The sequence below is a fragment of the Agelaius tricolor genome, unplaced genomic scaffold (assembly GCF_023055355.1).
Source record: "Agelaius tricolor isolate 1412-34295 unplaced genomic scaffold, bAgeTri1.0.p SCAF_6, whole genome shotgun sequence".
Classification (NCBI taxonomy): domain Eukaryota; kingdom Metazoa; phylum Chordata; class Aves; order Passeriformes; family Icteridae; genus Agelaius; species Agelaius tricolor.
In genome coordinates, this window is record NW_027269266.1 from 25,906,563 (window position 1) to 25,922,307 (window position 15,745).

At 38.1% G+C, this 15,745-nt stretch overlaps 1 protein-coding gene across 2 annotated transcripts in view; it reads right to left on the minus strand.

Moving 5' to 3' along the window:
* VWDE (von Willebrand factor D and EGF domains) overlaps positions 1–10,446 on the minus strand; it is a 37,876-nt gene extending 27,430 nt beyond the window's left edge. For both annotated transcript variants that reach the window (XM_071429090.1, XM_071429089.1), the window contains exons 1-5: positions 10,359–10,446; positions 4,928–5,112; positions 3,414–3,645; positions 1,398–1,463; positions 399–658 (exon numbers count right to left, since the gene is read on the minus strand). In XM_071429090.1, the coding sequence (XP_071285191.1) occupies positions 399–658; positions 1,398–1,463; positions 3,414–3,645; positions 4,928–5,112; positions 10,359–10,446 (831 nt within the window). The remainder of the gene's footprint in view (positions 1–398; positions 659–1,397; positions 1,464–3,413; positions 3,646–4,927; positions 5,113–10,358) is intronic.
* Positions 10,447–15,745: the final 5,299 nt, after the last annotated feature.

The window sequence follows — 15,745 nt, forward strand, 5'->3', positions numbered from 1 at the left end:
TGATTTTCCAATGCTTAGGCTTCTCAAAGTTACCCTGAGACCCTAAGTCTTCATTCTCATACAATGGAAGGTAAGGCATCACACTGCTTTTGATGGCAGAGATTAAAACATAAATCCTAGAAACAAACTCACATCCAGAGAAAAATATACATCTAATGAATCAACCACACAGCTTTTAACAACCTCTGGCTCTTACAGCCTCTCACTGAGATGGAGTTGTATCCAAAAAATCTCTTAATTTACATTATTTGAATAAAAAGTTTTCCTGGAGGGACACTGCACTGTATTGAAACAATCAGTCTCAAAACCTCAGAGGCAGTGGTAGTTATATTTCTGTTAGTGTCTGTTGAGCCATATTTACAAATACACAAAGAAATCATAATAATGTTTTAACATACTCTGTCTCCAAGTCTGACATTTATCCCATCAAGTTCTAGAAGTGAGAAGGTATGAACTGCTGATTCATGTGTAAGTTCTTCTTTGACACCTTCAGGAGAAAGTCTTGACCAAGTGACAATGAATCCAACAGAGCTGTTAGCAAAAGGAATGCCAAAGGTACACCTTAGGTAGATGCTGCCTTTGATCATCTCTGCTACAACTTCAGGAACAGATGGAAGTGGTGGTGGCACAGATGGAGATGATGTGGGAGCCAGGTTACCTAGTCAAACAGAAGTGTGGTCTGTGCTTTTTATTCTGCACAAAATCAGTATTGGATACAATGACATTGACATATTTTTTGCTAAATAATGTACTAGTAATATTTAACTTTTTTGTATGTGGAAATGCTACATAATTTCTTAAGAGAATCAAAGAAAAATGTGTATCTTCCTGCTAATAATTATTCAATGGAGAAAAAACTCTCTATGAGCTTTTGATTACATTCTACATAACAGGAAGAAAAAGAAGGAAAAAACCTCAATCCAAATAAACCTAAATTAAAAACATAAACAAGAGAATAAAATGCAACTAATTATTTTACCAGGCAGGAGAGAGCAACATGCAAAGGAATGCGCCTTACAGAAGAATAATTTCACTATTTATGAAGAAAGTGGAGAAAAGAAAAAGAAAAAAGGAGAAAGAAAAAGGCTATTTAGAAAGGAACAGAATAAGCAACAATATGATTTGTAGATTCCTCTTATATTTTACTCCTGAACAATCATTCACCATCACTACAGTTCCTTTTTGACATTTTGATACCTACTCAAAATATTCTGAGAAAGAACTTTTGTAATCCACGTTTGTCTGAAATTACCTCCAAACTGCTCATTTTGCCACAAACCAAGCAATACTGTTGATAACATGAACACATTTTTATTCAAGTCAGAATATCACTAAATGCTGACATTATTGGGTCCCAGATGCACAGAAAACCTGGAAAATCAAAACAAAATACTCACTGCTACAGACGCCTTCAATTTCCATTCCCTCGGGATCACAGGTTTGTGGCCTTGCATCTGAAACAACTATAAAGTGTTTTTACATTTTATATTCACACACATACAGAGCATGAACAGCAGTGCTCTTAGATTATACACCAAATGTCACAAAACACCAATTGAAGTGCAAAAAGTCAGAATAGAAGCAATCTTGTAATCTGATCCATGAACAGCTAGGACAGCAGTCAGCACAATGTCTTGTGCTGGAAATCATCTAGGAGGAAGGGTACAGAACATTCTACCACCTCTACAACCTTCACTGCTGATGTGCTCAGCCAATACTTAACACACATTGCTAGTGAATAAAAAGGAATTATACTATTCTCTTAAATATATATTTTGCCTCTCCAAATTCATATCTGAACACTTATTCTTTACCTGTAACCCTGGACAGCAAAATTCAGTGCAGACCTGCTTTGAAAAAAATCATCTTTTCTACAGAAGCCTAAGAAAAACTGCGTGTGCCCTGCTATTGCTTTGTATTTTGAATGCTACAGAAAAATAAGTGGAACTTCACTTAAACATGAAAATGCCAGTTAGTCACCGTACCCAAACTACATCAGAAGGGTGGCAGCAATACTGGAAATCCCATTCACCAAAAGAATAAAGAGCAGACTTTGCTGTTCCACCTTCAGTGGTATAATGTTTGAATTCCTTAGCATGTAGAGGACAGATAGAAAATTTGCATTAGGTATTTAGAGCTGTCAAGTTAAAGAAAAAACACTGGCCACATGGTAACCTAGATACAAAAAGCAGTAGAACAGTACAATGTACATCACATAACAACATCATCTTAAGTATGTGCATTTAGATTCAAAATGTGTTTCAGATTTACAGTGTTCAGTAGAGGCAAGTCAGAGTTATGCTTTTTGCCTGCTTTGTTTTGAGGTAGTAAAAATTTGCTAGCTTGCTGTCTAGCTGTGGTTTTGTATATCTTCTTTCCTCATCATGTACCAGGATTCAAAGTAAATGCAAGCCCTAGTGTGCAAGAGTTCATTGTTTCAGGCACATGCTTGCTCAGCCCTTGGAGAATGTCTTAACAATTGGATCTAAATGTATGATGATGGGCCAACAAGCACCAGAAAGCCCACTGATAGATTTGCTACTAAGCTTTTGAAAGTAGTCAGTAACAGGGAACATGACTCCAAGCAATACAGCATATGATGCATGAAAATCCTGCTAGTATTTTCATGATGGCGTGTTATATGAGCTAATAAGAATTTCCTACTACACAAATTTGTCACTGTTTCACAGTATTTATAACTCTAAGGATTTCACCCTGGCTTGCTTATCTGAAAAATCTGTCATGAATAATGAAATGCTGAAGTTTTGAGCTGCCAACACCAACATACTTTTGCAGCACAAGCGCCCAAGACAGTAGGAGACATTGCAAAGGGTCTCCTTTCTCACAGAACTAATACAATGCATATCAGTAGAGCATTTCTGTGCTGAATTTTCTTCTAGCAACAACACATATACATCCCAGAAAGATGATAAGAATTACAACAAGAAACATATTCCTTACAGTGCTAAATAATAATTGATATAAATACAGTTTGCTCAAGTTCTTAAGACAAAATTTATTCTGATACAAAATTCTATGCATGTTCAGTAATGGCTATTTGGACAGTCTGAGTGCCGTGAATTACACTGAATTTTGGCACACTGAATTTTGATTTCTAGATGTGTCTTATAACCCCACCTCATTATATGGAAAATTTCAATTCTTAAGTTTCTGGTCTTTGAAAATTAGTCAAATGCTACATGTAAGTTAAAGAGGGGTGAAGTGAACCCACCTCACCATTTCAAATAATTTCTCCTATCATATCAATATTAAAAGTAAGGATTGCAAGGAATTTTAGCATAACTATTTCCTGACATTTCCACACCACCAAATATCAGACAGATATAAATCAGAAAAACACTTACTCACATAAACACACACACTTAGCTGAGTTAGAGCATGTATTTTCTCACCTTCTGCACAATACCCCATGCACCCTTGGGTGGGCTGCAGAAAGTAAACAAAGAAATCCCCGCAGTTCCTGACCCTGACGGGGATTCGGAACAGACAGCAGTCTTTGGAAGTGCTGAAGAAAAACTGCCACGTAGCACAAGCTGTTAACTGCTTCATCTCACCAGGTCGAGGCATGGATTCTGACTCCCTCAGAGACAGCCAGACAGGGGCCTGAGTCCCACAGTGATGCATCTTCAGCACCAGAGAAAAACATCAGGAAATGGTTAATGCTGTGCTTTAATTAGAGGTACATATGTAATTAATTTCTCGCGGGAGCTTTTAGCAAAGTTCAGCCAGTATAACAGAGGGATTGCTGACTTTCCTCCTCAAGGCTGAATACAAATGCACACAAAAGAGACTTAAGTCCTTTACTGAACCTAGTGAATTTGTGTTTGTATTCTAACGACAGGCTATAATTTAGTGTGTGAAGAACTTACCAGGAAGCCATATCTGAGTGCTTTGCTCAGAAAAGCTCACAGTTGTGTTATGTCTTAGTGAGCTACTTTGCACCATTAGCCTACAGTAGGTGACTGTGGGATGCTATCAGAGCACAGCAAATGCAGTGCAGAGCAGGAGTACACTGAGTATCAGCTAAAGGTGTTAAAGTTTTATCTGCCCTTTGCCATCAACTAGGCTCAACTAACCTCTCGGATTTCTTTTAAGAGATGTGAGCAGCTGATCTATTAGTATGTTTGAACTGTTTTGTATTCATTTAAAAGCACTTAATTGATGGGATTTTAGCTTATTTTTTAAGAGACTGTGACAAGGAAATTTCAATTCAGTAGAAAAATCAAGGCTACAATATTCTAATGACATTTTTAGGTTCTTTGAGGAAGGAAATGTTTTAAAAAGGGGAAACTAAAAAGATGTATCTCCTTAGAATACAACAAAGCTCCAAAATAAAGCTACAAATAAGCTCTGAAATAAAGAACTAGTCATCTGAAGTATTAAATATTTCAAGCAACTCTTGAATCTTTGGAGGCTTGCAGATGACAAGGCAACTAATATTCAATTAGCTCTGTTAGTTCAAGTCACTTTAGGAGTAATCTCTTTTCTGTGACATGATGACTTTAAAAGCTCCACAATTACTGGGTTCATGTGGCTGCAAGCCTTTATACTGCTCTCACAGGGCCTTCCTGACACACTGACCATCACACAGTTCCATTTACAACATGATTGCCCTATGCTGCTACTGAGAAAATTTCTTTAGCACTGAGTGGAAATTACAGTTTTTGAGTGCTCTAAAAGGTATTTGATTTATCATCCTCTGCTATTGCCCATTCAGTGTAAAATTTTCAATGCTTAGATTTAATTTTCCAGTTAACACATTTTAATATAATCAAGTATTTAGAGAAGATAGGAACTTAGTATTGCTCCAGACCACATAATCATACTCTTTTTTTTATACCTATCATACTGAAAAAATCTTCACCAAAATATCTATTTCTCAGAATGAAACTATTTGTAACAATACCTCCACACACTTGGTTGGCATCTCAGCAGGCTTATCAAAAATCATGAAACGATACCATCCTGGAGTCAGGGAATGGTCACAGATTAAATCCTGGATAGCTGATTGCTGGAGGTGGGATGAATCAAAATGCACACTTCGGTAAGGGCTCTGCAGGATCTGATGTCCACCAGGAGAGCATTCTAGAACTGTGGAGCAAGAGCATTTAGAGTATCAAGATGGAATGCCTAACAAGTATTTTAGAAAAGATGTTAAGCATTTTTAAAGGAAAATAAGGATATCTTGCAATATTATGCAAAACTAAATTTATGAAAGAATATATTGAAGTTCTAGTAACAACAACTTTGCATGTTAGCATTCTTGAAATTTAACAGAATTCATTATGTCATAACTTTCCTTCTTTTAGTGGACAATAAATGCAGTAATAACCACATAGGCATTTACACTAGATGAAAAATCAGTGGGAAGGAATATGTTTATACATTCTACCTGGATTCTTATTTTCTAGTTTTACTTATATTTATGAAACCTGAATACAAATGAAGTGTCAGATATATGAGAATACAAAACTTACCTCAGTAGGAGTAAGGTTTATCCAAAGGTCTTTTCATAATAGATTACCATTTCACAGAACTCCTCTGCATGAAATTAACAATTCCCTCAAATGGATGAGAGATAGCTGGATAGTTGCATGCAGTTTGCATGTATACATGCAGAACATAGCAAAAGTGTGTGTTAAAATGGGTAGATACTTGATTAGACATTTTAAGTAAATTTGCATTAATGACATCCTAAATTATAATAAAGAAACACAACTGCCAAACATATTTTTTGACATCTAAGTGACCTTGTGGCCTCGAAAAATCTCTCAAATTTTCTCATAGATAAAATGAAGGATCAGAATATGAAGCAGTCTTTATCACAGTTGTTTTTATTTGGTTGGTTTGGTTGGTTTTGGGTTTTTTTGTTTTGTTTTTGTTTTTTGGGTTTTTTTAACATAAACTCATTTAGAAATAAAGCAGAATGTCAGAATTTCTGAGTCTGATCTGGCATGTGAGTTGACTTCTGTCGAAAACAGTGGCAACAAAAGTTCTGGCTAATGGCATATTTACATACAACATACTGAATAGTCATTCTTGTTCAGGAATGTGCTTGGAAAGTGAAAGAATGGAAAAATAAAGTAAGAGAACGTTTATATATAAGGGACACTAAAAGTATACCTATCTATTTAACTCGCTTTTAAAATGGATACCAATTGATGCTAACTGTGAACAGAAATCTGGGTTATACTGAATGATACAGTGAAGCTTAATCTTTGCCTTCATTATGCATTGAATTTAAAGATGCAGCTGTAAGCAAAGCTGTCAAATGTTACATTTTGAATATGAATGCTCTGATCTCCAGCTTTTGGTCCCAGGTGTGTCTGTATTTGTTGTATACTTTGCATGGTATAATTGTGTTACTGATAAGAAACATTTTAGTTTATTAATATAAGATAGTTTACTATCTTCCACATTCTTCATGTTGTTCTAGATAACCACAATTATAAAACAGTTTCAAAATCAGGTAATTCCCCACCTTTAAATGGAAAAGATGCCCTAGTGAAGGAATACACTTTATCTCTCTCACCACAGGCACAGTATGAGAATCCTACAGTCTTTCAAAGACTAAAGATTTAATCTGATACAGCTTTAGGCTACCCAGGCAGGTAACAATAGCTTTATCTTCAATCCTCTAAGGGTAGCTGGAAGTCAGAGTGATTGACTGTGCCACCACTGTGTTTCTGAGTTTCTTGTAGTAGCCTGTGGGCTATTCATGTCCATACAATTTGACCTTACAGGGAACTTACCCTTCACTGGAATTTAGAGAAAAGCCCTTGAAGAATCACAGGTCAGTCATGTGTGTTATTGAAATGTTTTCCAAGCAAGCTACAGCACAAGCAGTTTACGAGCCATGATGAAAGTTTCTTCCTGTTCTCTATCTTTCACTGGAATTCTCCCTTTCATACAGCACCCTCATTATTTTCTTTCCTGTAACTGAATCACTCCTGAAACAATTAATATCTGTTACCTTCTCCATTAATATATCAGGCTAGACATGAGACAAGTCTTTATTTTCTTTTCCTCCACAGTTTAATTAGATCATCATTTGATAGATCTTTAAAACAGCTGACTGTAGTCACTTGTAATAGGGTTATAAATCCTACTAAAGATCAAATTATAAGTTTCTTATTATTATGCATATCACTTTAAAAGGCCATCCAGCTCTTTATGAATATAGTGTATCCCTTTTTCCTTTCGAGAAGTATGCTAATATTTTTATCATTGTTGTTTGGAAATCTTATGTAACACTGGGTGATTTTTTTTTTCTTTTTTCTTTTTCTTTCTGAAAAACAACTAAAAATAACTGTCATCATCAATAACACAAATAAAAACAACTTTTCTGCACACCTGAGTGTAACTGAAGTGCTGTCTAACTTCAGCAACAGCAAAATCAACAAAATTATCATGTTTATGGACAGATACACAAAAAATTAATGTTGTGTTCTCTGTGAAAACGTTACCCCTGCAGAACAGATCTGCTCCAACCAGAAGCATTTAAGAGGGAGTTGGCTACATTTTCCATTGAAATAATGATTTCCTTATTCAGGATGCCTTAAATAAAAACAGATTTTGATATAAGATTCTTTCAAATATTATTCTCAGAATGATGAATAGTGACTTTGCTGAAATGCTCCAGAAAAGCTTTACCTCTAACACTCAGCAATTTTATAGACTCATAGAGCAGTTTGGGCTTAGAGGGACTTTAAAGATCATATAGTTCCAACTTCCATGACACAAGCAGGGACATGTTTCACTGGACCAGGTTGCTCAGAGCTCCATTCAAGCTGACCTTGAATGTTTCCATGGATGGGGCAGCCACAGCTTCTCTGGGCAACCTGTTCCAGTGCCTCACCACCCTCACAGCAAAGAATGTTTTTCTAATATCTAATTTAAACCTACTCTCTTTCAGTTTGAAATCACCACCACTTGCCCTGTCACTACAGGCCCTTGTAAATAATGTTTCTCCATTTTTCTTGTAGGCTTCCTGATGATTCAAATCTGACAAAATTATAAGGATCTGAAAACAGGTTCTGATAGCTTTGAAGTGCTAAGGAAGGTTACCTACCTTCCTAAGGGCAGGCTTACCCACAGTTCTGTCCTGGATGTGAGGAACATTAAATTAGGGGAAGATTTCTGTGCTACTGGTGTGGCTTGACTTCATCACAAAAAATACTAACATGTTTTGACACAAACCAGGAAACTCATGTAAGTTTTAACAAAATTTAGCATTTACTCATGATTGTTCTTGACAAAAACCTTTCCATATACATGGGAATATTATTTTTAGTTATTTATTGACCTTTAAATGTATTAGTGATTTAATAACTTTCATTTTAAATATTTGCTATAGAATAGTGAAAATTCAATTATAAAATACACAAATGAATACTTGAGAAATAAGACCATGATATCCAGTCTCCTTTGTAGACTGTGTACTTCTGTTTTCACTTAAACTAGAGGAGATACACACAAAAGGTTATCAATAGGTTATTAGGAAAGACTTGTTTCTAGAAAGTTGTAACTCTCCCATTCTGTTTGGTGGTCAAGCTACTACAGACTACATTGTCCAGACTACACTGTCTGCTGAAAAAAAGCAGACCATCCTGGGAAAACATGCAGCTAATTCTCTAGCATTTGAGTTTACTTTATTTTATCATATTCTGTGCTTCTTTCCACAAACACCTTATATATATACTGCTCATGGCTCTCTACCTTTCTTCAGTTTGTCTCTCTGCACAGCAGGAAGAATTTGATTCCATATTTGCTTTTTCCTGACTGTCTTCAGGATTAGTGCAGTGAGCTTTGCTTTGATCCATCCCAGACTTCCTTGGTCTTGATGGATACTGAGAAATGTGAACCTAAACTGCAACATCTTAAAACACATGTGCTAGAGGATGAGCCTTTTGGGAGAGATACAGATGCAATCTCTGCAAACATGTTGAGGTTCTACCATGGCTGCTGTAACCTGAGTCACATAATACCTCTCAACACCTTAACCAAAAGTCAAAGAGGTTCCTGAAGTCAACACTGGAGCTCATTTGCCACAAAGAGACATGAAGTGGCTTCTGATGACTATCTCTGAGGCACTGGGGTGGAAAATGAGTTCCACAAAGGAAGGGCTTTTCAACTTCCTGTTCACATCTCTGTTCCATCCATGTGCAAAGAGGGGTCAGTGATTTTCCACCTGTCCAGAATGTTTCCAACCCAATGGAACAGTAAGGAACTGAGGACTACTGGGTACAAACTGGAGTAGAGAAGAGACAAGGAGCCACAGCAAAGTACAAACAGGCAAGGGCAGAGTGGCAACAGTGGCAATCCAGTCCCTTAGGTACAAATAGCTTTTAAGTATATAAGTCCTGCTGCCCAAAGGCTGAGGCCTGGCAAATGACCCCTGATAAACTAACAGTGTCTTCAGTAAGTGCCCACCGCGCGTGGGAATGTGCTTTTTATTGCATCTACTGACTGCAAAGGATACAGAATACCAAAATCCCAAGGCAGAAATTAGAGCTATGACTGAATTTAGCAAAAGTATTTGTGGATCTAAACTCTTCCAAAATAATAAAATAGAAAAAAGTTCACTTTTTGGAAGAAGTTATCCTGGAACAGCTTTTTAGAGTGATACTTTTAAAGGAGAACATAGAAATTACTGTAACTACCTAAAAAATGTCATTTTCTTTGATGAGACCTATAAAAGAACATGAGAAAAAATGTTGTAGCAATTACAGTATTGCAATCCCATGGAACAGGAACATGGTGATTCCTATGCATGGACCAATGAAGAAAATCAAATCAACATGCACAAATTAATACATCTTTACAAATAACCACATTAAACTGGTGTTAAAACACTTTTCAGCCACGTCTGTTTGCACCCTACGAGATGCTTTACAAAGGTAGTAAATAATTGCCTAACTTTTATGAAACTGTAACATACATGTTTATCAAACGTTTTCTAGTAGCTCTCATTGCAATACGTTATTGCATCTACACTTGATGCAGATTTTCTATCCGAAACTTGAAGCTATCCACACACGGGTTTAGCAGAGGTCCCAGGTGAGGATGTGCCAAGGCACTGCCTGTGCTCTAACACTGCAGAGAGCGATGGAGACCCAGCACCTTGGCTCCTGGAGTTCCCCTGGGCAGGTTTTCCCCGCAAGTGCGCAGTGACAAGGGCAGTTCCTATTGCGGCAGGTACAGGGTTCAGCCTGTTCCAGTGACGCCTGTCTGTGGGCACGCAGGGGGGAACCCGGCTCTGGCCCCGCCGCAGGAGCCGCCCGCGCCCGCCCCTCCGGCGCGCTCACCTGCCCTTCCCGGTGCCCGGGCTCCCTTACCTCTCCGGCGGGCTCCGGCCGCCGCCAGCCAGCCCAGCACGGCCGCGCCGAGCCAGAGGCGCGGGGCTGCGGGCGCGGCCCCCGGCATGGCCCCGCCGCTCCGCTCCGCTCCGCTCCCGGCCCGCCCGCAGCTCCCGGTGCCTGTGGCCGCTCCCGCGCCCACCCTGCTCCTCCGCGCAGCCCCTCCCTCGGGGGCCTCGGCCCGCCCCCGGCCCGACCCAGCCCGGCCCGGCCCGGCCCAGCCCCACCGGGGTCGCTGAGGGGGTGTCCGTGCCCCGGCCCGGCCCGGCCCGGCCGAGGGTGTGTCCGTGTCCCGTCCCGGCTCTGGGGCTGCCTCAGCCCGGGGCCTGTACCCGGCCGCTGTGGCATCCCCTGCCCCGGGCTCCTTCGTGGGGACTTTCTGCAAGAAAACGAGCCAAACCTCCTTGGTTCTTGTCGGGGGCTCTGTGAAGGTGCTTGTCCGTATCCCAAAGAGGTCCAAACAGACCCGAAGTAGGTTGGCATCGTGAGCAATGTCCTGTTGCCCTCCAACCCAGAATTGTATTTATTTTCTGATGTACAGTAAAATGCTGAAGAGCCGGTTTCAAATTGGTCCTTCAATAGACCGCCAGGAGTCTTTTATATTTCTTTAACCTTTACGATATTGAATCTTCATTACCATTAATGCAGACTGAATTTAGCAATTATTTAACAGTTCCAAGAGCCCAAGCTTCAAGACTTGCTAAGAGATGCTCCTCTTCAGAGACGTTTGTCAGAGGACAAAGAGCAGGACAAATCTCAGCATTTAAGATTTGTCACTGCTGGTATTTTCCACAGTAGGCCTGAGGTTGTGCAGTCATTGAACTACTTTGCACACACCAAGCAGCACAGCAGTACACAGAAATGTTTCACAATCTCTGTAGCATATGTAGGCCTAAGTCTCAAAAATAAAAGTTGCTGACAACTAAAACACACCTTACTGCCTTCCACTGAACATCTGCCAGGCTACAATGGTCAGCAAAGACTGCTTCCCTGTTGTACTGACCTGGATGGCTCTTTGCAGAGCCTGCAGGAAGAGTTATCAGGCCGTGGAGTCAAGGCAGAGGCAGAGCAGCATTGTTGGGGTAACCTCAGTCATCTTTTGTTCACATACTCTGAGCTTCTTCCTTGCAAGAAACAGTTCAGCTCTATGATGCGGTGAGTTTTTTAAAGGAATTGCTGGCACAGCCTGACAATTGGATATGGTGTCTTAGATTCCTGTCAGTTGTCTAAGGAAGACTTTTGTCCTAAAAAATTGGGGAAATTTTAACAATAAATTTTCTTAATTGTTTACTCAACTCTCTCCATTATTTGTCAGCAGATATGACAAACTGTTATCCTGAAATACTGTATATGTCTGAAATGAGTTTGAGCTTTACTTCTCTTCTTTCCCAAACCACATGTTTATAAAGAAAACAAGAGGGTTGAAAGAGATATTTTACAAAACAAATTACAAAGTCAAGAGCTAGAAAGAGAGATGTGAGAAGCTTTGACAAAATTTAAACATTGAGCTACTTTTTTGACCCCTGCTAGTCATGATAGAGTGGTATTTACAGGAGGATTAACACCTTTTGTCATGGATCATTCAGGGGATAGAAAGAGGAGGCAGTAATGGCTGCTAGAGTACAGGCACCTTTCATCTTTTCTGGACTGGTTTTCCTCCGCCAGCTCCCTCTGCTACTATCAGCCTTGTAGCCTCTTACAGTGACAGCAGAGAAAGAGCATATTGTGGTTAAAAGAGCTGACAACTTGCCAAAAGTAGTACTTGGCACTCATGGTAACAGAGTTGTGTCAGTGACAGTGAATTTATGGAAAACGAAAGTAATTCTAGGGCTTATTATAGGAGAACAGGGCTTTCCAGCAGGTTGAATTTCAGATAGTTTCTGTCAGTAGTTTCCATAGTTTCAATTAAGTAAATCATAGGCTAGGTAAAATTGTGTTGCACTACTGAAAACACCTCTTTCATTTACAATGGAATGTGAAGTCAAACTGCAATTTTGTATGTGTATATTATTAAATAGCAGGATGTTTGGGAGGAAAACCAAGAGTGTTGAATGAAGGATTTAAGATTCTATCATGGTTATGTAACCCAAGTCATTGCTTAATATTCCACTGAAAACATGGCACAAGGAATGATGATATCAATTCTAGGGAGCATTTAGATGCTGCAGCACAAAGCAGCATTTCCCAGAGTAGATTTTATGATTAACAATGAAAGAAAGAAAGATTTAAGGTTTGTTTTGAAAATTATTTCAAAACTAACTTAGAGTTTAGTAATCTCAGCCTGTTTGGTGAAGCTTTTAAATATATATTTATTTTAAGGTGGATTCTGAAGTCCTGTCTATGAATAAATTAAATTTATTATTTGAACAAAGCCTGAGCAGAAGTGCTTTTGCTGACTCATGACTGTCTCATAAGGCAGGGAAGAGCATAGTGATAAATTGAAGAAAGAAGACGTGTTGGATGACAAGGAACACAACTTGGGCAATGCTGAAAATAGAGTTTAAAAATTCAGATAACAAAGAAGGCAGCTCTGCTGATGTTAAGTTCTTGGATCTGCGACTAGATTGTTCTGGTTTAAGGGTTATCTGCATAAGTTCATGACTGTCCAGCTCCAGCATGTGTGTATGGGTAACAGGAATCCTGGAAAAAACGTCCAAGGGAAAAAAGGGAATTTTCTCATAAACCCAGCCAACATAGCAACTTTGTCATCTGACACTTTATTGCTGACATGCCAGTGGGATGTTTGTAGCAGTACACCTCAGATCATTAACTTAATGTAAACAAAGCACATGTCTATACATTATTTAACAAGATGTCATTATCTCACATTGCAATAAGGGGAACAGTCCAGAGTGAGCAGCAGCCAAGTGGCTAGCAGGTTGATTAAAGATTTTTTTTTGGTAACTAAGCTAAGAAGAGCAATCAGCAGTGTTTGCCAAAATGTGTACAAATAGGTGTGCATAGCTGCTCAGGTGTAAACTGGAAATGAAAAACCACCTTTAAAAGGAGTTGTTTCTAGACAAAGCCACAAATGTTTTTTTCTATTTGTATCCAAACCCTCAACTCGAAGGTAAATAAGGGGATCACCTACAAGAAAGGCAGTACTTGTGGTAGGCTCCTTGGAATAATCAGTAATTCCTGTGAATGGTAGGGCACAGGCAGGGGAAGCAGAGGGTGAGAGCTGAAGACAGCTGGGTAGGTGGATGCTGTCCTGAACAATGAATCCCCAGGTCTGACACTTTGAGATTTGCTCACTCTGACACTCAGAAGTTCTTAGACAGGTTTTGTGAAGTCAGGTAAACACTTAGAGAAGAATCTGATTAAGCTTAAGCTAAAATTGCCCACTATATCTAATCAATTATAAACCTTTTCTTTCCAACTGTGTAGCTAAGAGTACAAATGGAAGTCTTTCTTAAATGAATTTCTCATGCTGTACCATTAAGCACATCTGTAGTTTAAGGCAAGGTAAATCTGAATAAGCCCTTTAAATCTATGTTGCTGTATTTGTTATCTGTGCAGAGATAGAGCATGGATGATAACTCCAAATGAAGCTGTGAGCAGAATTTGGAAGCTGGGAGAAATTTCCCTACAAAGCTTCAAAGGGTTATTGCAGTATTGCCAAGTGCTGAATGTTTGCAAAGAGTTGCCTTCAGCAGATAACACCCCTCCTGTAAGGAGCAGATGGCTGAGAGATAGCCTGCAGCCCTGGGCAGATCCAAAAGGATCAGAGAGGGATACGTTTTCTGGTGTTTTTTCCTTAATATTTTTAGTTCCTTCTTTGTATAAAAATAATTTCTTTTTGCTTGTGCCAGTTCATGTATGTGAATGGTAGGTGAACTCGTCCTTTCCAAAGCAATAAATTGTTAACATTCTTTGTCTAATCAATTCTGCCCTTAAAGTCAAATTCCAATCTTCCCTTCAAATTGTAGGTTGTGTGACTTTTAACTTAGCTAAGGTTCATTTGATTTAAAACCATGGTTTAGCAGCTCTGAAAGTAATGTCCTGAAACATCACTAAATCATAGGAAGACACACTAAGACACATTGCCTGTTCCAGTTTAGAATATCTCATTCTAAACCCTTAGAAGGGGATTCTATACCCCTTCCTATCTTTGACACGAAATAAATAGAAACAGAGCATAGGTAATGGTCATGTGCATTTATTCATTTTGGTCATTCTCTGGCTAAAATTGCAGCATCACAAGAGGTTAACTTTACTCATGTTTATTCTGCTGGCGGCTTTTTCAGAAAACTGAGGGGCTTTTGAGTGGCATTTGTTTTCCAAAATGCTTTTAAAATTTGTAGAGGGTATTTTTTAAGCTGCCATGTAAGTGTACTCAGCATTGACAGTTTGTTAAACTTTCAGAAGTAATGACATCTTTAGTATGTTTTAGTCCCTAATTCTCTTTTATATTTGACCTCTTGTATATACTATATTTGACTTATACAGTAAAAGACTTCAGTTTAAAAATCTAATGTAATTTGGCTTTGATAAGCAGTATAAGAGTTAATGTAAATCATGGGAGATGTGTCTCCAGAAGTTAATAAGAGTCAAATAAAATCAGTGTTAGGCTTTCTATTAACTTCAATCATCTTTGGATCAGCCACTTACTCTTTTATTTTTCTCAAGTATTTTTATATCTTTAATTCATGGTCTGTCAGCTGTATTTACTCAGAATGTGCCAGAATATTTTGAAGTCTAGGAAGTCCCTTGGCTAGTGGAATATTAATGGAATAATCTTTGTTTTACACATACTGAACTGTAGCACTGACATATAATTACATTGATAAACTGAATATGATCTCTTTCTGTCTCCCATGCAGTTTGTGTATGTACAGCTCACTTAGTAGCAATTTCTAAAAAGTAGGGCAACATAGAATTAATTATTTACTCTTTATAGAATAAATACTACTTGAGTAAGGTGCAAAATGTTGACCTTATAGGTAACAGTGTACTTCATACTCAGTCTTGCTGGCTTTCATCTATTTGTATTTGCACCACTATTGCATTTGCACCACTATTCTATTTGTATTTCACCACTATAACATTACTGGGTAAAAGTCTTGACTAAGTTATGTGGTCTTCTAAGATGTAGATGAGAAAAAATGCTCTTAAATTATGTAACCTATGCAGATGAGAAATAATAGAATAATAATAGAATATTATAATAATATATAATATAATAATTATTATATTAATAATTATATCTCATATAATAATATATAATAAATAATGTATAATAATAAATATATAATACTATATAATAATATATAATAATTATTATAAATAATAATAGAATAGAATAAATAATAGAATCTTTTTCTCAAATTCTTAGATTACCTTTGTTAGTACCAAAACCTTTGATC